The following is a 26,228-nucleotide window of genomic DNA, read 5'->3' as shown; positions in this document are numbered from 1 at the left end:
CCAACTTTATTTAATATAAGGGTATTTTAGAAAAATAATAATCTAAATTTATTTTTTTAATAAAATTAATTATTTTTTCTTAAATTATATGAAAAAAAAAACTAGTACTATCAAAATAGAACGGAGGAAATACTACCTTGAAAGCACATGTTTGTTCTTCTTCTTTACCACGACGGGCCGACGGACGGACGCCAGCTTCGGAATATACGCTATCTGTATATAGAATCGATCATAACCCATTAAACCCTCCCTCGAAAAACCCAAAAAAAAAAAAGAACCACCCTGCATTAACTAGCGTTCCTGTTCTGGGGAGTGGGTGGGTTGGGGTGGGGTGGGGGGCGTATAATTAGGCTAAAGTCAATCAATATGGAGTAGTGCACAAATTCTCATTAATTACATGAATCGGTACACATGACCTGTAAACAATTTGCATCTACACCACTGATTAGCAAAACAATTAAAAAGTAAACGCCTTCCTTGTAATATTTTGAAGCATATGATATGATATCCCAAATAATAATTGAATGATCCGGCTTGATTTGTTCTGCCCTGTTTGTTAACTGGCTTCATTTATTTGGCTGTCATCGACAAGAGCAGTGCTACTAGTAGTATTTTAATATGGGTCCTCAATTACTCTCTCTCTCTTTTTTTTTTCTTTTTTTTTTTTTAGATTTTTGTGCAACAACAGCTGGGGTGCTTCCTTTGTAGTTTGTCCTTGTTCCTCTAATTAATTAATCTCTTTTTTTTTTTTTTCAGATTTTGAGCAGTGCTACGAGGCAATGTCCCTCCAGCCCTATAAAACGACAAAATTTAACATTCTAAGGCACCCAATTTAAAAATCAGGCATGTCCCTGTTTTGGATGATTAAAATTGTTGGCCCAAGTTTAATAATACTGCGTGATGAATATACAAAAAGTTTCCGATTGGCATCGCTTTGCCAAAAACATTTTTTTTTGATCATAATAAAAAATAAAATAAATATATTGAAGTTGGTAAAAAAATGTTTTTATTTGTTTTGGTGAAAAGGTAGAATGTGTGATAACCTAGAGTCCTACGCCAAAAGCATTTTTGCTCCCTATAGTGCCGGACTTTTTTTAACTTTTAGATTCAGGATAGAATTAGAGACTGTAGAGGGTGTATCAATTACTATTGCCCCTTTTTGTTTGGAAGGCCGACGAGACCCTTTTTGCCCAGCTCACGGTCCATTATTTGTTGATTTAGGAGACGGAAAAAAAGAAGAAGAAGAAAAACACCGACTAGTATTTACTTTGCAGATTTACAGTCTGACAAGTGACAACTAACAGCCAACAAGAAGAAGCGATGCATGCAGACAGAGATTCATGTGACAAAAAAGTTAATGCAGTCGATGGTTCGCAATGCCTGACAAGCAGAACAAATAGATAATCGTCCACTGTTACTGCCTTCAGCTCAGCTCATTCATTAAGGAGGAGGAGGAGGAGGAGTTAGCTTAGGCTTAGGCTTAGCTAGGGACACAAAATGGAAAAAAAAAATTTTTTTTTTTTGAAAAAAATGCTTTTTTAATTGTGTTAATTGCGGGCATATAATATAATTGATGCCTATTGGAAAGTGCTCTCAAGGCCGGTAATTATTTATAGCAAAGCAGAAGTTAGTTAAATTAATCCTCAATGTCTCCTGCCAATTTATGAGCTGGCTGGCTTATGATGAATAGGATTTTTTGTCTGGACGGTTGTGTATTAGAGCACCACGGGGCAGAGACTATTCCGTATTCTCTGCATGATTATAGATTCATGCCTCATCAGCGCCCCATTAAACTCCCTTCTAATCCATATCTCACTAGTTGTGTTGAAGAATAATTATTAGCTCATGATCATCTAATAAAGTATGTTGATCCTACCTGCCATCTAATTGTGATAAGGGCCATTCATTATTCAAAGCAACCTCCCCATTTTTTGCCTGATGGAATATTATACTATAGCTCCTATACTACCCACGTCCCACAACACACAGCAGATAAATTAATTAGATAATAGAGAGGAGAGGATATATATATATATATATATATATATATATATATATATATATATATATATATATATATATATATGGTCCGCATTTTTGCCCAGAAAAAAAAAAAAAAAAAAAAGGACCACCGTATGGCTGTTGGTGACTGTTGGGAAAATTGACAGTCACTCCAGTCTTTACGATGCCGGAATACATAGAGCTGATGTGAGCTTAGCTTGCACAGTCGCAGAGGACAGTGCACCCTTTGGCTGGCGGACCAATCAGCTGTCAATCTATTTTTTCTTGCCATAAAAATGATTATCATTGTAAAATACATATACGCATAACCAGCAGGTCACATGTCTGCATGTGATCGTATATAGAACTGGGGACAAATCAAATATCTTGCAACTTCGACAAAGTAGAGAATGAGCTACGGTAAGTAAATTTGCATATAGCCACGGCCGCCAATTTTACTTGTTGATGATCAACGAACGTCGCTGGCACGCACATCAGTTGAGTTTATCCACTAAATGTCTTCGACAATGATCTTTCGCCCACAGCATGATCGATCGATCATGGCCTTAATTATGAAACGGCAGAAATCCACTAAATGTTTTGTATTGCTGCTGCTACTCGAAGCATGCATGGTAAAGTTTGTGGTTTCATAGTATATTTTTTAGGCTTTTTTGTTTTTTTTTTTAATTAAGAAAGAAAAAAAAAAAGAAGAAGAAGACAGGATCAGTCGGATCATACCTACATATATAGTATAAGGATATAGATGTGACCAGGAAGGCTAAACCCTCTTGCAAACTGCAAAGGCGGAGGGGAGGCATGATCACATGGGAGTACCCAATCATGATCGATGCAAATAAGACAATGGCAGAGGATTTGGTGGAACCACATAAATGTACAACTCATTTGTAGGTTTCTTGCCTGGGGGTTGGGTTATCCATCCCTCCCAACTTTTACTCAATTGCGCACCTTCTTTCTAAATTCCAATAACAAATTTACTATGCAAGGCACGAGTAATTAATAATCTGAATCGCGTAAAGTTGGTACCAGATAATCCATTAATAATGCGTAAAGTTCCCGGTGAAGGAGAGCTGTTTTCATGGGAACCCCCCCCCCCCCCCCGCGGGGCGGCGGCGGCATTGAGAAATTTTGCTCTGAATTCAACAAGTATACTGCTACTTATTACTTACTGTAATATACTCCCTCCCTTTTTTTATAATTGACGTTTAAGAAATTTGCTCTTAAGTACTTTTATCTGTCGTTTTATTATTCCCATGCAGCATTAATTATTTTTTCACAATTTTACCCTTTTATCTCTCTTTTCATAATTGGTGGGAGTTAGTTTGCATTACTTTTGGCCTAGTAAAACAGCACCATTTAATATTCTAGTGAGAGAAAATATGGGTGAATTAAACAATTAATGAGGGTATAAAAGGAAAGTAGTGTATAGATTTAAACAATGAAAAACTTTTCTTAATTAGTGTGCAAAACCTTAAACGTCAGTTATAAAAAAAGGGAGGGAGTATATGTATACATGCCATCAATAGAGGTGGTTGTACAATTTGTTGTTACGTGTATTTTAAGGTGAATTAATTTCTTTTCTCCCAATTAAAAAAATATTTATTTTCCTTTTTTGGGTGAGTTAATCATTTTTTATTTACTAAGAATAGAATAAAAGCATAATCAGCGGAAGCGATGAAAGGCATGAATTAAATAAGTAGTAGTAGTAATAGTCGTGTAATTGAATGATGATGTCCATCCACGTCTAATTATTAGATCATTAAATGCAGAGGAGCATCCTGGTCTCTGCCGTTTTCACCGATCCCAGGCCCAACGCATTTAATACTCGTAACAACAAGACTACAATGGACTGGACTGAAACTATATCTGAAATCTTGGGGCCCAATTGATGGACATACCGTTTCATTAAACTTCAAATTGGGCTTCAGCTAAACATCAATCCTGTTTCTCCTTCGGACAAAATGGAAAAATAAATAAATATTGTACGGTGGTCGTACGTTGTGAAGTTTTGAATCAAGGCAGTCAGGCTCAAACGAGTCCTCAGCCCGCCCCGCCGTCACTGGATTATTTATTAAATCTAAATAATGTCAATGAGTCTCAGATCATCAATCATCATGTTCAAGCAGCTAACAGGTGAGGAATGACGCTGACGCAGCCTTTTCTTGGTTGGAACTTGGAACCAACAGTCAATGATCGATCTATTGAGGGCGAAGAAGGCGAGAGGAGTTTTGGGACGAAGGAACAAACACTCCTCCTGACGGGCAACCAACTTTGTCCGTCCAGACGTAGAATTGAAGCCGCATCAGAAATATATTTAACCACATGAATAAACGCTTAAACCAACAGGCACAGATTATCCGTCATATCCGCGACAGAAGAAAGAAGATGAAGATACAAAGCCCCCCAGATAGAAAACCAAAAAAGGCGCTAGCTTGCAGTTTCGACTGTACAATTACTGCAGAACGTAGTCAAGTAAAGAAATAGAATCAACACAATAATGGAAAAATCATCCCAGAAATGATAAGAGCGTAAAGGCGCGAAGAATCAGACACCTACACACCTACGTATATGCATACAGCAGCAGAACTTTGCCAGCAATCATAACTTTTTTCCTTCTTGTTCATGCCAAAGAGAAATAACCCCAGAATAAGTTAGTGAAGTAGCTCCACATGGGGGAGGAGGACGACAGCTTCTAGCAGTGAAACCGCTCACACAAACTAAATAAGGTTCGCTATACGTCAAAGTGAGCAGCAGACCTGCTAGAGACAGATGGGTACCGTTTCCGTATTTTAGGGAAAAGGGAGCTTTCATTGATGGAAATCTATTTCCTAAACTGATGCTGATAAGTATCTTCTCTCTCACCATTGATGACAACTCCACATGATTTAAACTAAGAGCTTATTGTGCAAGACACAGATAACACAATTGTTCAAAGTCGCAAGGGCATTTCTACGTTTGGAAGTCAAATTTTCCTACCTGCTGATCCATTCAATTCTGAAAATATAAATAGGAATATATGAACTAAAATATGCCACCCCAATGCAAGGCTGTAATCTCGCTTTCTCCAAAAAAATTTAACAAACCAGACATTCCAAACTTTATTTCCTTTTAGTCTCTCCCGCCAGCATGCCAAGTACCAATAGTCTAGCTCAAAAAGACGCGAATTCTTGACAACATCGAGCTTCAGGTTTCACACATGCAAAGCGCAGATTATTAAGTAGTTGTACCACTCAGCATGGAGACACTCGGACTTGTGCATTCCCTTCAGCTGAAGATATACAACCAGCTGAACTCCAAAGCAGTTAGAGATTATTAATATGTGGAATTGCAAAGGCCAAATCATATTAATTACAACAGCATGAGAGTAAGATCACACCAGGAGAGACGCCAATCTGTGACAGTCTGTAAAGGAATCCGGCAAACCATTTTCTCACCAATTTTCCATTTCCTCCACCAGAAACAAAATCACAGCTTCCATAAATCACCGCAACATGATTGGAAATCTGCCTGGGCTCAAGTTAGCAGAGCTCGGTGTTGGAAGCATAGCTGAAGGATGTTCAACAGCATGTACTTTATTTGGAAAAAGAATTGCTTTCGCATTACCAGAACAGAAGACAAGTGGTCAGGGTACATAACTTGTATCCTACATCATAGTCAATTAGCATAACAAGGCTAGTGGTCAGGGTACGCAACTCCTATCCTACAGTCAATTTGTATCCTACGTTGTGGAATGCTTTTTAACTCTAGTAGCCACTAGGCAGTGAGTGGAAACCAAGAAGGCAGCAAATAGTAACATGAATCATACCAAAATTGGTGTAATAACCTGCTTTAGCTAGTTTGATGCTGATGTTGCCCCATTGTCTACATCAAGAGAAAGGAGGCAAACCGAACATCACCATTAGAACTAATCAAGACGTACGAGCCTCCAAATGGGCCCTGGAAATACAGGTGAAGTGTCAATAATGCCTCAAAGACAGGAAGACCATGCTGGTAAACAGTGTGGAGGGAATCAAACTAAATATGCCAATGGATCCTAAACTACACAAGCGCTAAATGGAAGTTCTGAAGCATAAATCACGCCACAATCTATGGAAACATCACCCTTTTACAGCAAGATAATCTACTTGCTATGAAGTAAACTTCAAACTTTACACTAAACAAATTTTACTACCATCAAGCTCTTCAATACAAGCAGGAAGATCTGGCAAGAAAGAAATGAGCTGAAAAACAGGCCCTCCGTTCTAGAAATGCTTAACAAAAAGTATTTCAGTGGAACTTAGCGTAACTTTTTTTGTAATCAAAATCCAACCTGTCGAATAGAATCCTTTCATTGTTGTTACAATGTTCAGAAGCTATTAACAAAATGCAAAAGAAATTCTACATACAAGAGCAACAACAAATATGAAGGAAAACATACGATATCAGTTTTCTGTCAACTAACGTGGATGCCGGTTGCACTAGATGTTAAGTTCCTTAACTCCATCAAATGCTCATCATTTGATATATGAAGGGAAATACGAAGGTTTGTCATCAACGTTTCTTGTTCCCAACTTAAAGGTCCTAACGCATATAAAGCCCCCAGAGTGCAGCGATAGGCATGCAACTCTAACCTATGAATTTCCACAGCCAACTCCTCTTCACTGGGTTGTAAATAGTTATCTTCCTCTTTATTTAGCGGACAAACAGACTCAGCATCACTGGAATGATCGTCAGCATATCCAACAGGACATGCCAAGATCCTAGAAGGCCACTTAATGCGATTGTCCCAACCAATAGAACAGCTGCCAACAGAGCTCACATCATCATCCACATCATTACAATCTGAAGTTCTTGAATTTGAAAATTGTGCAACATCGATGATTCTTATCCGCCCTTCATCCGTTTGAGAGAAAATTGTAGTTTTATTGTTTAAAAGATAACATGTGTCCTTTTCTCCTGGCAATTTCTTTGGATGAGGATAATTTTCTACCTTCTCAGGCAACGGGGAAGGATCAGCAACAATCACTCGATGATGTCTACCACCTTTTTCGATGGCTCTAAACTTTCGAGCACTTTCAGGTGCTTTAGCTTGAGGGTAAACATTGTGAGACACTCTCTTTAGATTTTTCTTGGAAACTACATGTGATTCCTGGAAGTTGATGTTGTTTACAGTACCAACACTGTCCTTTTCTTCGTGGGAATCTAATTTTGCTTTTATCCCCTTAAAGGAGCCTGATATATAATCATATTTGAAACATGGCTGTTCACAGTATTTCTCTTCATCATAATTTCCAAAACCCTGTTTGAAGCAGAAAATACAAGGGATAGTTAATGAACATAGTCAAGCAAGGAGCTAGCATCTCACTACTAGATGCTGCACCAGTATCCAGGAAGATTGTATGACAAATGGCTGTCATACATTGACTGGGCTTACTATGTAAAAAATGAAAAAAAAAAAAAAACAAATATCAACAAGTCTGACATGCTATAACACAGACATGAACGCAAATCAGATTATACTTTGCAGTAGGTAGCACAAAACATACACATCTAGTTATGCAAAATCAAGAAAGAGATAGTTGATACAGGTTAACCAAATGAAACTTCCAAGAGTGTGATTAAACACCCACTAATAAAAAACTTGATTGAATAATAGATAAGATTTTAATGGAAGTACCTTTCCAACCACGATCCATTTCCCATCCATCCAAGATTGCCTCAGCCGGATATCAAACTTGTGAACCTTGAACTCATTCGAGGATCCGACAAGCCTGACCAAAAAGTGGTTTCCCTTTAAAACCTTTGAGACCGTAGCCATCTTCCAAGAGTAATTGTGCAACATCTCAACAACATCACCAGGCATCCAGCTCCGAGATACATGAACAACAGGAGGGCATGGCCTAATTGACTTCCTAGAGACTCTCTCAAATATTGCCGCATCCTTAGCTCCTATAATGCACCTGATGGTGTAATGGTGACCGTTGCCACATATTATCTGCCCACAACGCCAGGAGCCGGACGGCACCTCATCTTTACAAAATACTTCGACTTCGCTCCCTTTTTTGTATCTCATGATGTTAGCTTATTCTGATTCCAATGAGCCTTTTATCTAGTCAAGAAACCTGTTTTCCGTGAACAGGGAACTATAAGAATATGTGAAAAATTACAAGTTTCATAATAAACCATAAAACTAGCAATGAAATTTAGTAGTATTTTGGACAATCTGATGGATGTAGTCGCAATTCAAAACCCAAAAAAACAAAATAAAAGATAAGAGCTTTCTGCTCCGTTTTAGCAAACTGGACTTTGTAAAAACAAAATTCAACTGATCCTGAAGATATCCAGTATGGAGGGGGGAAAAAGGAAAGCTTTCAATTTGACAAAAACTGCAAGCATAAACTCAATTCCATCGGAAAGGAAGTACCATTATATGCAGATACATTTATAACAAATATAGCAAGAAATCATGTGGAATCATAATTCCAGTATGTACGCAATGGAGTATAAATACACAGAAATAGAAACACGTACGCACACAGACGTCTGCGTACAAGACAAAATGTACATACAAACACATACACCTTGCCAGATAGTTAAATGTTTGGAGCAGCCACCAGATAAATTAAACAGCGCCCCTGATAGAAGGGGGAAAAATTAGCATTAAACACTGAACAATCCAGAAAAATCAATGTTTTCCTATAATATCATAAAATTAGCCACCAGAATTAAAAAAAAAAAAAAAAGAAAGAAAGAAAACTCAGAAAGCAGAGAAGAAATTGAATCCAACGAGCAAGTCAGATAAGATTAAAGAAAATCAATAATACAAATTTTTTTAAAAAAAAAAATCAAAGAAGAAAAATAACAGATGAGTTGCAAACTTACCTTTCTTTAATCTGCAGCTTTGGGTTATCAATTGAGAAACATGGAGAGATAGAGAGAAATTTAGAGGCAGGGAGTGGATTGTTTGAAATTTGTTTTGGCCTTTTTTTTAAAAAAAAAAAAATTCTGTTGATGTATTATTCTGTTCTTTTGTTTCTTGTGCGTCAGTTTTCTTTGTGTTTTATGAAAAAATACACTTTTATTATTTTTCTTGTTGAGAAATAATATACTAATACTAGTGAGTAGTGACATTAATTTTTATTTAATCTACGGTTTCGGCAAGAAAATCATGAGGAAACAAATAAAGAATATAATATTAACTTATATTGTTGTGGCCCGTGTATTGTTAGCCAAGCCACCATCTGCCAAAGAACAATTGCTCTGTTTAGGCGCAGATAGTATAGTAATTAGCTATATATATATTATGATTAATCTTTCTTATATTAACAGTATACACATTATATCAGCGTTGGATGAATGAATAATAACTATGCAAAATTTAAAATTGAAATTCAACTTTTACACACATATCATGCATCAAACGGTGATAATATATTATATACTGTCAATATATATAAGATTTATTCATATATATATATATATATATTCAAAACTTAGATGATTTCTTTTCTTTAATCTAATGCTATGCCAACCCAATCTCAGAATTCAGATTTTGAAAGGAGATTTCTTCCGCATTCAGAAGCATGGATGATCACCCTGAGGTTGTGATCTTTATGCCTACCATGTTATCAGGCGATGATGGTATAGTTTAATAGTTTTACGCATTGATGTATTTCGTGAAATTTCATTTAGTTAATTTTTCATGTATTAGTTTTCTCAATATATTAATTGCTACTCTAACAATGGATGTATCTGGTGCACGTCTTTTTCATTTTCAACAATGCCCTTGTCCATATCAAGCCAAAAAAATTATTTTTTTAATTTTATTTTTCTATCAGCTCGACCTTCTTTTACGTTTAACATATTTTGATTTCTTAATTGACCTTTTTTCAAAAAATATATATATATTTTGTACGTGTATAAGGTGTGTTATTTGCTGTTAGTAAAATAAGGCACAATGATCTAAAACTAATTTACTGGTAAATTTCTTTTTTGAGTTCAAGAAATTGAATCTTTTTATTTGTGTTGATTAATCCACAACTAGGGCTGCAAACGAGTCGAATCGAGTCGAGTTTTGAGCTAATCGAGCCGAGTCTCGACTAAATTTTATCAAACTCGAACTCGAACTCAACGAGCCGGCAATTTTCAAGCTCGAGCTCGACTCGAATCAAATCGAGCCGAGCTCGAGCTCGAAAAAAATAAAAAATAATTATTTTATTTTTAAAAAAATAAATAAAATAATATTTTTTTCTTAATAAATAATAAAATATTAAGAATATATACGTAATTTAACCATGAAAATAAAAAATAAAAAATTATATATAATATACGTAATTTTATTATTAAATAAAAATAAAATATATATATATATATATATATATATATATATATATATATATATATATATATATATATACTCAAGTTCGCGAGCTAACGAACTTAATATTCTAAACTCGACTATAACCGCTCGCGAGCGGCTCGATTTGTTTGCAGCCCTATCCGCAACACATGAAGATATTAAGGGTTGATAGTTGTTTTTTTTTTTTTTTAAATATAGTTGTGACAGTGACACTGGCATCCATTTAACTTGTATACTTTAGTCAAAACTCAAAAGTATATCGAATAATTTAGGATTAACACTGAAAATAGATAAATCGCAACTTTATTGACCAGCCACGACTTTCTTTTCTTTTTCTTTTTCTTTTTGTCAATCAATAAATAGTAGGTCTCTCTTTAATTTTTCTTGCTTTGCAGTTTCTCTTGTATGGCCAAGGATGTTCTTTATCCCCCCCCCCCCTTTTTTTTTGTTAGTTTGTTAGAAGTCAAGTCAACTTTTATAGGACAAGGGGCACAAACAGTTGCACCTGCAACCATTTGTGCTGGTTTGTGCATTTTTATAACATTTTTTGCACATCGCGTAATTTTTTTTACACATGGAGTAACTTTTGAACAATTTTTTGTAGGCCCCACACATGGCGTGAAAATCAAGTTACATGCTGTAATTTGAGCCACACAAATTTTTGAGACCATATCGTGACCGTGAACCTTCAGGAACGGTTGTTTCTGACAACCGTTCCTGCCCTATTTCCACTTTTATATGAGTTGCCAACCATTGTGGAACGTTAATTTTGTTAATACAAGAGTTTCCAAATTAGCATCTTGTTTATTATGCAAAATGCAAAATGTTATAATTATTACACATTTCTACATATTTTAAGTACAAAAAATGAAGAAGTTCCGTATTGATTATTTTCTAATAACGAAAATACTAGCCAATTTTTCCGTGGCTTTTTGGCTACACAAATAGAGTTTTTATTTTCTTGCATCATTTTCTTGTTAACCAAACACATGTGGCAAAAATTTGTTTCCTTTTTCCTTTACCTCATTTCACTTCACTTTTTATACGATAAACTTTCTTACACGACTTTTCTGTTAAACAAACAGAGCCTAAAAGAAATTATGATCAGGTGATAGCCATAGACGAATGAAGAATCAAAGAGTTGTAAAGTCTACCATTATGAGAAGAAAAAGGGAAAAACAAAAGAAAGATGAAAAAGGAGTTGCGGAGTCTAAACAGCCGAATTGTGAAAAAAAAATAATGCTTGTTTAAATTGAGAATGGATAGTTCATTGATGATACAAATTATGTTTCTAGTTGAAATAATGGTCGATTTGATATTATGAAATAGAAATTTGACGGTCAATTATTGGACTCCTAAAAAAAAATTGACCACATTTAGAAGTTCAAAGGGATGCGTTCACCTTTTTTAATGAGTAGACATTTTATAAGATATAAGGTTGATTTATTAGAAGAGGTTTAGATTGGATGGCGGAATGAGAAAGATCGTAAATAGTAGATCTTGAACAAAAATCTCCCACTACAAAAAAAAAAAAAAAAAAAAAAAAATCATTTAACCAGGATAGCACGAAAATGTGCAAACCTCACCCCGCATCCTTGCTTATTAATTCCAGAACGACTACTTAATTAGCTTTTCGAGTGACGAGGCGCCATCGTCCTGCATTCGTCCTTTCCTAAATTCATTTTCAAGATCGAGATCCCCTTTTTATTCCCGGCTTGAGCAATAAAATTTGAGTGGTTAATAACAGTTGATTAATAACTGCGACGACTCTTGAGATGGTGATCCCAGCAAAAAGTACAAAATGGTTTTCCTTATCGATGACAGGTAATCCGTGGCTGAAGATAACAAAATTAAGAATAGACTGATATGACAGGTAACGTGACAGCTAAACCAGATGCTAAGAAATCTGTATTCTCCGCGGCGCTAACCAATGTTAGGAAACGACTACCCGCTTAGTTCCTGATCCAGAACCTTTGCCAGTGGCCCAACCCAACTGAAAAGAGAAGTGGTTTTGGAGATTAAACTAGTAAACTGTTCCAGAGAGCGACTTCAGCACCTCTAGCTCAGGAATTTAACCGATTAAGAGCTTCCCTCCATCCTAAATTTTTTGACGAGTAGGCAGTAAAATTAATCCGTTTGGATTGACCATTTTGCTAAAAAAAAAAAAACAAGTTTTTCATATACAATGTTACAATAATATACAAATCAAAATAATTTCAAAAACACAAAAAAAAACAACCTCAAAAACATCATCAAAAACACCAAAAACAACCTTAAAAAATAACCCTTATTTACAGTAAAATTTTTTTACCTATATTGCTACAATAAAATATTTCAAAAAGCACCCCAAAAAACAGCTAACATCTACCCGAAAAAGCAAAAAAAAAAAAAAAAAAAAAAAAAAAAATCTTACATCGGATTATCTTAAATTTGGAAAAAACTTGCACAACATTAACATCTACACAGATGACACCAATCAAAAGTTTTTTTTTTTTCTTATCAGCATCTTCACTAGTCTTTTTCAGTTTTTTGGACGCTACGGCAAGTGGCATAGCCGTATATGTCATTAGCTTTCATATCCCTCTGTCTCGAATATGTACTTTTATCTTTCTACATTTTGTTATACGTAGTTTGCTTTGTGTTAAGCTGAGGGCCAGAATCTGCAATGTCTTTTGGTGCCCTCTAAAGCCCTCCGTCGTCTTTGATTGATCAGCATAAGAGTTTCAAATTTAGACTTTCAGCAAGACTAGAATGTCAATCAGCGTATAACACGAAGAAAACAACCAGCATCATCCTAATTAATGACGTCTTCCCGCACTCGGCTTCGGCTCAACTTCATGACTGTACTTACTTTCTTATTTGTCGCGCTTCTTGAAATAACTGAAACAGCAAAGGTCACCGTTACAAAAACTTTTGCCTTTCGAGCTGGAGGTAAATCAAACACGCTAAACAACTAATGAACTCCACCCGGAATTGTAACCGGTTTGGAGAAGAACCAAAGAATTAGAGCACAGAGTGACAAGACTAGCGGGATGAGATGTACTGCTTTCTCTCCTGACGACTTAGGAGGAGGGATTTCTTTCTTGGTTGCATCCAACCTGGTCGGGAGATGATCAGCAGCAATCAGCATTTTTGGCACTGGAGGGCCCTTTGCAGCCGGTGATATGTTCACCATATACTCATCGGAGACTCGCGAGACAGTCGCAGTTCTATACATTTTCTCAGGGCCGGTACGCAGTAACGCGACAATGGCTGGCGGCATACACAAAATTTTTGGGAAGGTCTAAAGAATAACAAGATGCACACACGCAGGAGGAGTGCTGGAGGTCCGTGCGTTTATAGTACCGGGGAATCGTAAAGAGTGGAAAGATGCCAAGAAACTACTTAGAATCCCATTGCTTTCGAACTCCTCAAAAGAAAGAAAGACAGAACGAGCCATCACTCCGGTCCCTGAACTTATGGGCTCCTTTTGACTTTTGAAGGTTGCCAAATTTTCGAGAGAATCAAGCTTGCAACGTAATTAAATGAAAGAGTGTGCACGTGATCTATACGTCTAAATTAATTTGTTACCACATGCTTGATGCCCTGTAATCACTCTGATTTAAACCCATGACATGAACTACGTACGCAAAGGGAAGGGACTGATGTCACCCGTTCAACCCAGCGGCCTTGGTCTTCAGCTTCGGGCGGATAAACCAGGTCTGAATTTTCCCCTGTAACTCTTCCTCTTTTCTGGGTGCATTTTCCTTTTCTTTCTGTATAACATTTATTCTATTTTATTGGTGGTTGTTGTTGTCGTAGGGGTGAAGGGATGTGGTGTTATTTTGGTTTTGGAACCAACGAGACAGAATGTGGTTGCTTGCCTGTCAAAAAATCAACACGTTTCCTGTTTCAGACGCAGACCTCTCAAAATCACTACTGCTGGATAGCAAACGTAGCTGAAATGAAAAAGATGAAACATAGCTACTGAATAAGAAACCCAGGAAGATGGGCTATCTCCGATTAGACGATAAAGTTTTTGGATGCCGTGTCCCTCAGGCACTAGATTACAGTGGTATTAATTGCAAAAGTGGCGGTATCCAGTCTCTATATGCCCCCTTGGGTCGTTTTTCACTCTCACCCAAGACCCCAACCCCAGCCAGAAGTTGCCCGGGAGGAAGAAAGGGGGGAAAAGAAGAGCAGGTGTATCTTAAATTAAAACCAAACTAACAAAATTCAAGGCTCTCACAGAGAAAACCCAAGGTGCAAACGACCCCAAAATGAAAATACAACTGAAATGCATGAGATCCAGAGAAGATGCACTTGGATTCCGAAGTCGTCCACTCTTTGTATGCAAGCGCTGGAATAGACGACCACACCACACAAAATTGTCCGATACACCCTGAGAAAGCTTCGCAAGATTCTCATGCGTACCAGAGATTTACTTTGACTTGCCAGCTTGGATCAAAGAAAAAGAAACATTCTATTAAGAAACCAACCACAAGCAATTCCTAGTTGAAAAATGATGAAACAGTTCCACAACCTGAAACATTCAAATGAAACAAGTTACACCGGCTGCTTTCAATCGAATGGGTCAGTATGGAATCAAATAAACTCTTATTCCAATTTAGAAAAGGTTCCAGACAAAGACTATGCAGGAGGCTGCCCCAGCGCCATACGTATCATCCTGTAGATGCAGTTATGGGATACAAAATGTTGATAAGAGGCTCAACTAAGCTGCGCCCATGCTAAAAATACAATTATGTAATAGATTCATAAGTTTGTCCATATAAGCTTACCACTGACTGTTGGCAATATGCATAATACATCTTGTCAAGCCAAGCAATCAGTCGTAATAGTAGTATTTGTACAACCGTTACTTATTAGTTAAATAAATTAGTCTACATTTTTCCCTCCTTGGATTAAAATCATCGCATTTTTTTTCTCTCTTTTTTCTTTTCCGCTGTATTTACATACTACTAAATATCCATAAAATCTGCTATATAAGAGGCCGAAAAAAGCCTTCCAGCTTTTCATTCTGCATATAAGAAATGACAATTGGACACCAACAAAAAAGATAGCGTATTGACAAACATTGAAGAACGTTAACATCAGTGCTTCTAAAAACTTGACAAGTAATTATCATCTCAAATCCTATGCATGGATAAAAGAAAATTCTTGTTTGGCTAATCTGTAAGCAGATGTATGACATAAATTTCACCTTGGCAAGTTATCAGCGACCCTGCTTCTCATTCGATGTAAAATTTATTTCTGAAAGGGGGAAGCAATTTCCCAGAAGAATATCTTATCTCACAGCCAAATTCAATCTCCATTAATCGATGATTTTCTTGAGAGCGATTCATGGAAACATGGATGATTAATTCATCGTCTTGGCCAACGCTAAGAGGAGGATGTATGAGGAACACCTGACCAAAAAGATAGGGTGATTGGAACCTCTAATAACAGTTTCAAAACCCAGACAGACACCAATATTGTAACAGCATTAAGAACTCTGTAGCCAACAAATTAGAAGGACAATAAGGCAATATAGAAAAAACAGGAACACAAATTTTGCAAATTAAAATAACTTTCTATTGTTCCTGATATTCACTGTGTGACTCATTGCAAAGCAAGTGAAAAGCAGCTTTTTGGAACCTAACAATTACTAAAATACAAAATTTTGGAAAGCAACTTTATGACATAACAGAAAGAACTCACTACGCATCATATAAAACTTACAAAGATGGAAACGCAGAGACAAACCCTCTTGGTATGTCATGGACCATGGAAATGATAACAGTAAACTGCACTGGATATTTGCCCGAGGTTCATTGAGTACAAATACTAAAAACTCAAGCAGATACATAGAGCTTGAAAAGATGACACTAAAGAAGAAAAGAAACGCTAACATCATGGTTGCCTTGAGGGATCTCAATGGAGAAAGGATGAAATTAAACTCGAGATTATTTGATATGAAAACCAGAGCATAAACTCCATTCTACTTCATTTCCAACTACAAAATGTTAGCCAACTATTGGCATTTCTAGAGGTTCCACAGCCACCAAACTCAGGAAATCCTGATGCCAAGTAAAAAGCACAAAAGGAACTAACTAATCCAAAAAACCATAAACACATAAGACGTAAGGCACAAAAGAACTTTCTACCCACTTTATCCTTGAATATCTTGTGGACTGCAGTATAAAATTTGCGAAAATCAATTCAACTAAGTTATAACAAATTGCCTGGAACCATACTAAGATGTGCTTACTACCAACCTGCTGGCCCCAATGGGTCCCAAAATCTTCACTTGGAGCAGTTGTCAATTCAATTTCCTGTTGAGCAGGATTCTGCATACTTCCCTAGTGACCAAAAAACGAGTGTTCTAAGTGTACTTTAATTACTATGCAGAAGTCCTGATCAGCCAAATGAAATGCCCAAAAAAAGAAGCTCTACTCACTCTAAAATGGACATCAAACCATCCAGCATAACCGCAGAACCTGGTATCTTCAGCAAAAATTGAAGTTGATATGCTTGCCCGAACATCAAGTATATCCGCAATTGTCGCTGTTAAACAATCTATTTCCTTTATAATGCCAGCTTCTCCAATAACTTGATTTGGGTGGAGGTTATTCCAGAGTGATGTCTAATAATTAATAACACATTTTTCAAGACCAGTTTAACAAGTATCATTTATTCAGTATTTTTAAAATGTTCACATGTTATTTATGGCAGTTTAGAAACTGATACTGATTTTCTGATTCTGCACCACACCTGTAAATAGTATTTCCTCTGCTCATCAGTGAACGGCTTTGTAAAGATGCTCATGTCCACACCATAGTAAGTTTTAGTCTCATCAACAAAATTGTACCAGTCATCAATGGTTCCATCGAAGTCGCTCATTTTTTGATTTGCTAATTTAGAGCTGATAGGTGCCAACCACATGCGAGCATGGCTTGGATACCTGAAGACCAGAGCTCAACGAATCAACAGTCTGCACCATGCAAATTGTGTTATATGAAGGGAAAGGGGGCATTTGAGTTATATTAGTAAGCCTTGTCAGTCACTCACACACATAAAGGTAGATACTTTTTACCAAGTTATTGAACTTATACCAAGTAAAAAGTCTTGGACTTATTTAACAATAAAAAATAATAATAAAAGAAAAGATAATGATATTTGATAGGGACATCTGCCCGGCTTCTACCCGCCTTTCTCTCACCTATCTTAACAAAATACCCTGCCAAAGCAATTCCCTCAACTTCAAACAGCCAACTACAAGTTTGTTTTCTTGGCCGCTAAAAGGATTTTCCATGGCTCACTTGTCGTACATAGATTTAAGCCTTTTAAGTTTCCATCAAATATTCACAAACATGTTCCAATCACAAGCTTCACTCCTTTGAAAGACACTAAAGACCCAGCAGTCTCCCTGTTTTTCCACTTACAAACCTAAGAAAAGGCCAGGCCCATGTGCAACAATTGTGATAGCCTCGCAATAATTTTGAGCTCAATAACTGTACTGCAGCAGAATTTCGTTTTCCCCTTTCCCTTAATCCTCATCTTTTACACCCTATAGACTACAATATTCTGCTGTGAAGTCAAGCTTCAAATAACCATTAAGAGTTCTATGGAGTATATGAAGTGACTTACTCAAGTTAAGCTTCAAAGCCCGTCACCGACATTGTGGCAACTAAATATCCATCTGTGAGGAAACATTACCAGAATCCATGTATAATAATTGGTGAATTTTGCAAAATTTCAAATTTAGCGGTGAAAGTTTGTTTGGTCAAGTTCCTTCATAAAGTGCTAACTAGCAAGAAACAATCAAAAATACCTAAAGATGGGAACTCTATAAAGGTAGCATTGCAATATCTCAATTTGGTTATCCAATATAATGGCAATTCTAGAAATCAATTTTACAGGTAAACACGTGACATTGTAGTATATGCAATATAGGAACTTTTTTTATCATTATTCCTTAAGAGCATAGCCATATTACATTTGTTACCAACAAAGAGTAAAATTAAGGGAGCAACACACTAAACGATTAGGTAGGTGAAAGTGAAACCCTCAAAAGTGACAATTTTTAAGCAAAATCAGCTAATGGAAATACTCACATAACTCCATCTGGCTTCAGCCAGCGGTCACGGGCACAAATTACCGAGTCAAACATTGATTCACGCAGAAGAAAGTATCCCATCCATTCTGAGATGATTACATCAACTAACCACCAAAACAAAATCCCCGTATAAGACTCATGTGCACTAGTAATATGAACACCAATGACATAAAATATGGCCAATACTAAGAAAAAAATTTAAAACCTTTCTCTGGAAGTGCAACATCTTCCATTGATCCTTCAACCACTTCAACTATATCCTGGAGCTTATTTGCTTTTACAAGTTCACGGGCATGTTGTGCCATCTTGGTAGCTTCCACTGCATAGACTTTCCTTGCGCCTGCTTGAGCTGACCATATTGCTAAAATGCCACTCCCTGTTCCTACATCCAGAACAGTCTACTCCGTGGATTCACCAATTTAGTCCTTGTCTCAACCAAAAGCCCCAATACAAATAAAGACAATGGTTGCAACGACTGAGTAACGATTCTCGACAAAAAAAAGAAATTACATTTTTTTAACATTTGGAAAAAAAAAAGCCACTAATATACACACTTCCTACACCTATCTTTGACACTTAAAGGGCGATCTTTCAAATTTTTACGTTTTCTTCTTTTTGTGGGTTCAATGTGTTTGGGATTCTTTTACAGGCTATATCTATTTTCACAAAGTAACCATTTTCCACCTTTTTCTTGATTAAACTTACCCATCATTTGTTGACAAATAAGTTCATCACTTGCCCATCAAGCTAATCCAACTTACGTACACAAGTCCACCGGCATGAAACTATATCAAAAACTTGTAAAAAAGAAATTGAATACAGTCTATGTTACTTGTCTTAGAACGACAACTTGATTCAAAGCGTCCTATTTCCCTCCTCCTGCTTCCTTCCCACCCCTCTCCTTCCAGAAAAAAAAAAAAAATCTTTGAGAATACCGGATTAAAAAAATCCAAACTTTAAGCTTAATAATACCAAAAAAAAAGCATATAATGCATACAAGAGGCGGAGAAAGAAGAGAAATAGGGGCTTGAAAACAGTCATACCTTTCCGTGGAAGTGGTGTTTGTTCTCAAAAACAGCATTGAAGTAAGCGTCCATGCGAACTCGGTCGGACAGCATCTCTTTCTGGTGGTACAGAAAGGCGTAGGTGCAGAAGTAGTTGGCGTAATCCACGCCCTTGTCCACGGCGGGGCCGCCTCCGCCGTTTACGGAGGTGGTGGCACGGTTGCTACCGCCTACTCCGTTAACCGAGTTACTCATCCTTCTCGGCAGGTATAAGCCTGAGAGACGGAGGGTACAGAGAATTTACTACTCCGTATGCTAGGGCAGCTCCCCCGCTATTAATATTAGCTCCTTGTTGGGAGGGAAGCAGTATAATTATAAACTACTCCATAAGTTGCAGTAATTTCTAAAACTTTTGTGTAGTGTACAATTTGTTTTTGGTAAATTTGGGTTTACTTAAATTAATCCCAACGCTTTTCTTTCGTCCTGAAAAAGTTGTACGTTTTTCTTAATTTGTTTACCGAAAGTTTGACGGTCAAGTTTTAGTGAACCTATTAATTTGTTTGTTTCTTTTGACAAAAAAAAAAAAAGTATAATTTGTTTGTTTAAATAACTCATTTTTATATCTGTCGCTACTTTAAAAAAAAAAAGTTTAAAAAGTGTCTATATTTGCCTTTTGACGTGCGTTATACATGGGGGTGTTTTATTTACTTAGCTGCATTTTATAGGCTTCAATGTATATTCGAAACCTGTAGTATACAGTCGAATTCTTCAAATAATGCATAACGATTTTTAATAGAGCATAGAAATTCAATCTAGCTTAGGTTAATACAGAAGTAGTGTTAATGTTACCCATTGATCCCAAAATAAGTAATTTATCAAAAGAAAAAATCATTCAAAACTTTTTCTTACATTTGAAATTAATTTCAATTGAGATGGGTTTCATTTACATTTGCTTTATTTTGAACTGAAAAATGTCAGGAAATAAACCTAGAAAACTTTACATAGATAATTTTGTAATGATACGACAAAAAAGAATCAGTTTGGATTGACCTACTTTCAAAAAAAAAAAATTTCAAATACAATGTTGCAATAATATATAAGAAAAAACAATTCAAAAAATATTTTATCCATATAATATATCAAAAGCAACTCACAAATATACACAAAAAATTAAAAAAAAATAAATTCTACAACATTTTCAACCTATCATCATCACCGCCTCCTTGCCCTCCCTCTTTTCCTCTCTTCCTCCTCCTCCCATCCTCTACCCCCCGCAGCCCTCCCCTCCCCCCTCAATCTGAGAGGTAGAGGAAGAGGGAAGGAGAAGAGGGAGGGGTGGTGGTTGTGATTGTGGGTGTCAGTATTAAATTTTAAAAAGGATCTTAAAAATATTTTAATCTTAAAACGTATCCCCAAATATATTTCAAAAACATCACAAAAAAAATCAATAATAAAAGTTTTTTATATACACTATTACAATAAAATATTTCAAAAATACTAAAAAAAAACAACTAATTCAAACAGAAATGTTTTATCGGGACAAGCACTTTAATGTTGTTTTGTAACAATTTATATGAAAGACAAGGGCAACAATTTATATAGCATAATTTGTCAAAAATTTTAAATATTATTTAACTTGTATTATAAATACAATTTCCAATCATCAAACTACCTCACATACATTACATTATATTATAAAAATATTAGAGCATTATTCTAAATAATTTTTTTTCGGATAATATCCTGTCCAAATACACGCAACAGATTCCTGTAAATCAATCTAACCAGTGAGAGATCCAGTGTGGCATTCTAAAATGGGCCAAATCTTAGAGTAAGGGGATGTTGGATTTGGGCCTCAATATATCGGTGTTACAAGTCCAAGATCCGACTATCGCATCCTAAAAGCTATTTGTACTTTTTCTGAAAGATTTTCTACTCTTCCGCTTGATGAAAGAATTACCAGCGGAGAGAAACGGCTCAACCTTCTTGCCACCATGCGTACGAAGTCAACTTCATTTTAAGGATCAGACTCACCAAATTTGTCTCTAAAAGTGATGTGAAACCAAATACGGAGTATTAGAAAAGAGAAGAGAAGGGGGTGTGAAATGATTACCCCATAGAGAAAGTACGAGTTCTTCTCACATGACAAGCCAGGATATTTTCATGGGACCTTTGCGAAAGTAGTGATGTGTTCACATTCCTTTTCTACAGCTTTAGAATTTACCCAAATGAGAAAAGATGATAAATAAAGGAGAAGTTACGTGCATGAATGACAGTCGCCTGCCTAGTTTATATGTTAAAAATTAACAAGAGGAACAAACGCATGAAGCATCGAAGTTGCAACTTTGCTAGAATTTTACGTACTATCATTTACTATAAGCTACAGAGTACAGCCTACAGGCCATGTGGTTTTCTGGCGTCAAAACTGTACCCGACCAATCAAGAACTAGAAGTCATATTAGATATCTCAACCAGTGAGAAAGCGCTGAATACAAATGAAGGGAAGACTGACTCGCTGAGCATCGAGCAACTTCTCGTTTTGACATTTTGAACCCTCCCTCGTATGGTAATACTTGTGATACAACGGAACTTTCCGGCATCCCCTCATCTCTATGATTCTTATCTTTCTACGATGTTACTATAATAATCTATTGGACTTTGATCCAATAGTGAAGAAGTCTTTTACGGTGCACTAGATCGAGGCACTGGGGTGGAAGTAGCAGTGCATTTGTAGTATAATCTGAAAGTTTACGTTTCAACCCTCTTACAAGTCTAGTTGAACTTTTCCTTTTCTAATTTCTATAGTATAGGAGTAATATAAATTATTTTTTCAATCCCAAAAAATATTAACTGATTGGTTGACTTCTTTCGAATCTTGCTAAATCGACTAAATTAGCAAATTAAACTTTCTTTATTTTTATTTTTTTTTTACTCACAAATTATGATTCCCACTGATAAACATATATAAAATGACCCTCATTCTCTTTCTTCTTCTTCTTCTTCTTTTTTTTTTTTTTTGGGTAATACGAAACGGTTGAATTAATAATCCATATTTGTTGTCACCACAGATTCAAAGAGGTGAATAAACCAATGCCGTTTGGTGACTTTCTCAAGCGGTCAATACTCAATACCATATATGTTTGTTTTGCATTCCTTCTGCGTCGCTGTCCAGAAAATTTATGTAATTGGTCAAAAAAGGATGGCGAAAATAAAAAAACCCTGGAATTCTTGTGATAAAAGGTTAACATAAAAAATGAAAAGTGAAACGCTATTATATGTTGGTCCTATTGTAGCATGAACTCCATGTAGTATTTAGTAGTCTCCATAGGGCCAAAATTAATTTTAAGTGATTAAAAAGAAATGTCTGCGCATTGTAGAGGGGAAAGATATTCGCAACGGATCTTCTGTCCCACACCCTGTGCCACTTTTTATTATATTGCTATTTCTCATTCATAAACATCATGTTTTAATTCTTTTTTGCTTCCTTAAGATCCAATAACTATTAATTAAGTAATACACAAAATTTAACAAACTCAAAAAATCAAAATGCATAAAAAATGAGATTTTTTATGAATTTCCTGCTGTATTTTTTAATTTTCTATTATATATTGCTTTTTTGAAGCTGTTATATTTATTTTTTACTTAATTAATAGTTATTGAATCTTAAGGAAGCAAAAAAGAATTAAAACATGTTATTTATGTAGGAGAAATAGCAATATAATAAAAAGTGGAACAGAAAATGGTACAGGGTATGGGATAGAAGATCTATTGCGAAAAATATTCCAACCACAAAAAATGGAAAAAAATGACGGAATGATACTCTACTCATTCCATTAGACCTGATCAATTAAAAAAAAAATTGAAAGAAATGATCGATTCTTTTGTCTTTTACTTCTTCCCAACTTTCAGATTATGGTTTCTATTCATTTTTAAACCAAGGTGCGCGCTTTTATTTATTTTTTTTTCTTTTTGATTATTTCCACTTTCTTTCTTCTCCAATCTCCTCTCTCCAAAGTCCAAATTAATTCAAAGGCAGACAGGCTAATCCTCATATTCCTCTCCATTCAGTTACTTTCGTTTACTTCCCTTTCTAGGCAGTTTCGTTTGCTCCACTTCAATTTATTGCTGCTAAAGAGGTTGACTAATATATTTTGATTGGATACACTATAAAGTTCCACAGTTCACACACGTAAGTATTTCGCATACATACGTACATAGAATAGAAGACTGGCAATGTGTTTATCAGCATGGGATGGGATCATGGGAGACGAAATAGGTGCATGACTTGTTCTTTCAAACCGTGTAATTAAGGGAATGCTGCGGTTTGGGCCCCAACCCAAGTTAAAGATTGATGGAGAATGGGGGAGACTGGTCTTTAATTTCCTAGGAAATGCGTTAATTACTATTCCTACTCCTCCTCCCGGACATGAATTTCCTTCCTGCCCACCTTTTTTTTATTTTTATTTTAACAAAGAGTAAGGATTAAGTAGTGGAGCATCAAAATTCAATAGCAAAGCCTGAAATTGACAAGAATGAGAATCTTGACCACTTCTCTTTACTCAGTAGATCAACAATGGAGGACAGAAAAGCATACATAATTGCTGTTTCGTTGGTTTCCGTTCTCACCATCTCTATCGTCGTTGCTCGTATCTCATTAAAGCTGTCCAAGACATTTTTCTTGGTCTGTGGAGCTAATATTGCGGCCATCCTTGCTGTTTTTTCGTTTCTTATAATCAGAAGAAGATACAATAACCGGAGAAAACTGTTGGAATCCCAGCTTGTATCAGAGGGGCGGGAGCTACGAATTGAGTACAGTTTTCTCAGGAAAGTCGCTGGAGTTCCAACTAAGTTCAGGTACAAGGAACTTGAAGAAGCAACGGATGGTTTTCGAGCACTATTAGGACAGGGGGCATCAGCTTCCGTGTTCAAAGGAATCTTGAATGATGGTACCCCGGTCGCGGTGAAGAGGATTGTTGGAGACGACAAGGGCGAAAAGGAGTTCAGATCAGAAGTTGCAGCTATTGCCAGTATCCAGCATGTAAATCTTCTTCGACTTCTTGGCTATTGTAGCGTACCATCGGGGCCCCGTTTTCTCGTCTACGAGTTTGTGTACCACGGATCATTGGATAATTGGATATTTCCAAGGAGGGAAACTCACGGCCGGCGGGGTGGTTGTTTGTCTTGGGACTTGAGGTGTAGAGTTGCACTTGATGTAGCTAGGGCGCTTTCTTATCTACACCATGATTGCAGGTCTTGCATTTTGCATCTCGATGTGAAGCCGGAGAATATACTCCTCGACGAGAGCTATCGGGCACTCGTGTGCGATTTTGGACTCTCGAAGCTAATGGGAAAAGAAGAAAGCAGAATTGTCACGACGATTCGGGGAACTAGAGGCTATCTGGCCCCGGAATGGATCTTGGAGAACGGAGTATCTGAAAAATGCGATGTTTATGGTTTCGGCATGGTGCTCCTGGAGATTATTGGAGGGCGAAGAAATGTTTGCACGATTGAGGACGAAAACGAGAGGAGGAAGAAAAAGTTTGAGTGTTTTGCGAAAATTGCGATTGAGAAACTGAGAGAAGGGAAGCTGATGGAGATAGTTGACCAGAGATTGGTGCTAGCAGGAGGAATAGATGAGAGGCAGGTGAAGAGATTGGTTTGCATAGCATTGTGGTGTATTCAGGATAAGCCTAAGGTCAGGCCGAGTATGGGGCTTGTGGTGGAAATGCTGGAAGGCCGAGTTCCAGTGGATGAGCCGCCTGAAAATACCCAAGTTCTCATCGCTGACTTGTTGTCAGCTGAAGATGGAGGGTCAACGAAGCCCGACCGTGGCAGGCTTTTTGCTGCAATGGATAATGCAATCATCCCATCAACAGCGGCCTATTCTTCTATAGGATCAGTTCTTTCAGGACGGTAGCGCTACTGAATCTCGCCGCAGCTGGTTCCTTTTACTTTCTTTACACAGATTCATTGACGCAGGCATCTTTTTCTTTGACCGAGTATAGTGTACTTTACTTGCTGTCCAGTTCTTGAGGAGGTACAAATTTTATATGATCATTCATCGTGTACTTGCTGTCGGGCTCCGGTGTAAATAGACGATAAAACGAAACAATTCTCTGATTTGACTTGTAACTAAGAAAAGTTCATGCCGAGGATTGCTGTTTGGTCTGGTGTTTACCTCCGTATGGTGTTTTCCTTTCTGCAGTGCAGGGGCAAGAGTTGACTATCAAGTCTATGATGGTAGTATTAGATAAAAAAAAACCATCTCATTGGCAAGCATTGATATACTATTTTATTTTTTTTCTGAAAACAGTAGTGTGTATATTTTCAATTGATATCAACTAGTAGTAGTCTTCTTCATAGAAGTAGAATAACAGCATTGAAATGTTAAAGAATAAGATCAGTCTTATCAAGTAAATTAATAAGAAGGATAGGGTATGTTTTTTATATACTGGCCTCAGCTCCCAACATGAACAAGTCGAAATTTCCATCTTGCAGGCTTGGCTGTGAGCTTTGTGTTTTATATATATATAAAAAAAAAAAAAAACAATTTGCATTTTTCTATTCTGGGTTTGTGCGGGTAACTTGAAAACATATCAAATTTAAATTAGTAGAAGAGGGATGATAAATTGTAGATGATGAGACATGCTAATCCAAATAAATAAATAATCATGAGCCACTCCAATTCACAATTGCAAACTATTTGTACTTGTCAAGTTTTCCGTAAAAATATTTCTAAGTTGTGATTTCTTTCTTCTTCTTAAAGTCTTCT

The 26,228-nt window shown here is 36.5% G+C and overlaps 3 protein-coding genes and 1 long non-coding RNA gene across 10 annotated transcripts; 1 reads left to right on the top strand and 3 right to left on the bottom strand.

Annotated features, from left to right (window-relative positions):
- Positions 1 to 6,283: 6,283 nt before the first annotated feature.
- On the bottom strand, positions 6,284 to 9,038 carry LOC113691835 (uncharacterized). 5 transcript variants are annotated; one of them, XM_027210139.2, is made up of 4 exons: positions 8,881 to 9,031; positions 8,530 to 8,633; positions 7,676 to 8,120; positions 6,284 to 7,297 (listed from the first exon to the last, which is right to left on the bottom strand). In XM_027210139.2, the coding sequence occupies exons 3-4, from the start codon at positions 8,069 to 8,071 to the stop codon at positions 6,452 to 6,454; spliced, it is 1,242 nt and encodes a 413-aa protein (XP_027065940.1). In that variant the 5' UTR covers positions 8,072 to 8,120; positions 8,530 to 8,633; positions 8,881 to 9,031; the 3' UTR covers positions 6,284 to 6,451. The 5 variants fall into 5 exon arrangements, with proteins under 5 accessions (XP_027065940.1, XP_027065941.1, XP_027065942.1 ...); XM_027210141.2 differs by having other exon boundaries at positions 6,445 to 7,297; positions 8,568 to 8,633; XM_027210144.2 differs by having other exon boundaries at positions 6,445 to 7,297; positions 8,578 to 8,633.
- A 3,113-nt stretch (positions 9,039 to 12,151) lies between these two features.
- On the bottom strand, positions 12,152 to 13,958 carry LOC140008414 (uncharacterized). The gene is made up of 2 exons (XR_011815795.1): positions 13,401 to 13,958; positions 12,152 to 13,237 (listed from the first exon to the last, which is right to left on the bottom strand). It is a non-coding gene; the product is annotated as an uncharacterized lncRNA (long non-coding RNA).
- Positions 13,959 to 14,324: 366 nt separating this feature from the next.
- LOC113693671 (protein arginine N-methyltransferase PRMT10) lies at positions 14,325 to 19,814 on the bottom strand. Of its 3 annotated transcripts, none has more exons than XM_027212265.2 (8): positions 19,496 to 19,813; positions 18,658 to 18,850; positions 18,451 to 18,556; positions 17,108 to 17,297; positions 16,794 to 16,979; positions 16,612 to 16,695; positions 15,558 to 15,762; positions 14,325 to 14,879 (listed from the first exon to the last, which is right to left on the bottom strand). In XM_027212265.2, exons 1-7 carry the CDS (start codon positions 19,709 to 19,711, stop codon positions 15,586 to 15,588), a joined length of 1,152 nt encoding a protein of 383 aa, XP_027068066.1. In that variant the 5' UTR covers positions 19,712 to 19,813; the 3' UTR covers positions 14,325 to 14,879; positions 15,558 to 15,585. The 3 variants fall into 3 exon arrangements, with proteins under 3 accessions (XP_027068066.1, XP_027068067.1, XP_071908720.1); XM_027212266.2 differs by having other exon boundaries at positions 18,658 to 19,353; positions 19,496 to 19,773; XM_072052619.1 differs by lacking the exon at positions 14,325 to 14,879 and adding an exon at positions 14,900 to 15,023 and having other exon boundaries at positions 19,496 to 19,814.
- Positions 19,815 to 23,824: 4,010 nt separating this feature from the next.
- LOC113691380 (probable receptor-like protein kinase At5g20050) lies at positions 23,825 to 25,903 on the top strand. Its single transcript, XM_027209497.2, has one exon. It carries the CDS (start codon positions 24,030 to 24,032, stop codon positions 25,371 to 25,373), a length of 1,344 nt encoding a protein of 447 aa, XP_027065298.1. The 5' UTR covers positions 23,825 to 24,029; the 3' UTR covers positions 25,374 to 25,903.
- Positions 25,904 to 26,228: the final 325 nt, after the last annotated feature.

Source organism: Coffea arabica, chromosome 6c (assembly GCF_036785885.1).
Source record: "Coffea arabica cultivar ET-39 chromosome 6c, Coffea Arabica ET-39 HiFi, whole genome shotgun sequence".
Classification (NCBI taxonomy): domain Eukaryota; kingdom Viridiplantae; phylum Streptophyta; class Magnoliopsida; order Gentianales; family Rubiaceae; genus Coffea; species Coffea arabica.
The sequence above is the reverse complement of the archived record's forward strand: the minus strand, read 5'-3'. Positions and strand labels throughout refer to the sequence as shown.

Coding starts and splice junctions, on each gene's coding strand:
- LOC113691835 (XM_027210140.2), bottom strand. CDS start 8,071: ATGAGATACAAAAAAGGGAGCGAAGTCGAAGTATTTTGTAAAGATGAG. Junction 7,298..7,675: donor AATGGATCGTGGTTGGAAAG/GTACTTCCATTA, acceptor TGCTTCAAACAG/GGTTTTGGAAATTATGATGA.
- LOC113693671 (XM_072052619.1), bottom strand. CDS start 19,711: ATGAGTAACTCGGTTAACGGAGTAGGCGGTAGCAACCGTGCCACCACC. Junction 18,557..18,657: donor TGTTGCACTTCCAGAGAAAG/GTTTTAAATTTT, acceptor TTTGGTGGTTAG/TTGATGTAATCATCTCAGAA. Junction 16,980..17,107: donor AGAGGAAATACTATTTACAG/GTGTGGTGCAGA, acceptor ATTAATTATTAG/ACATCACTCTGGAATAACCT.
- LOC113691380 (XM_027209497.2), top strand. CDS start 24,030: ATGGAGGACAGAAAAGCATACATAATTGCTGTTTCGTTGGTTTCCGTT.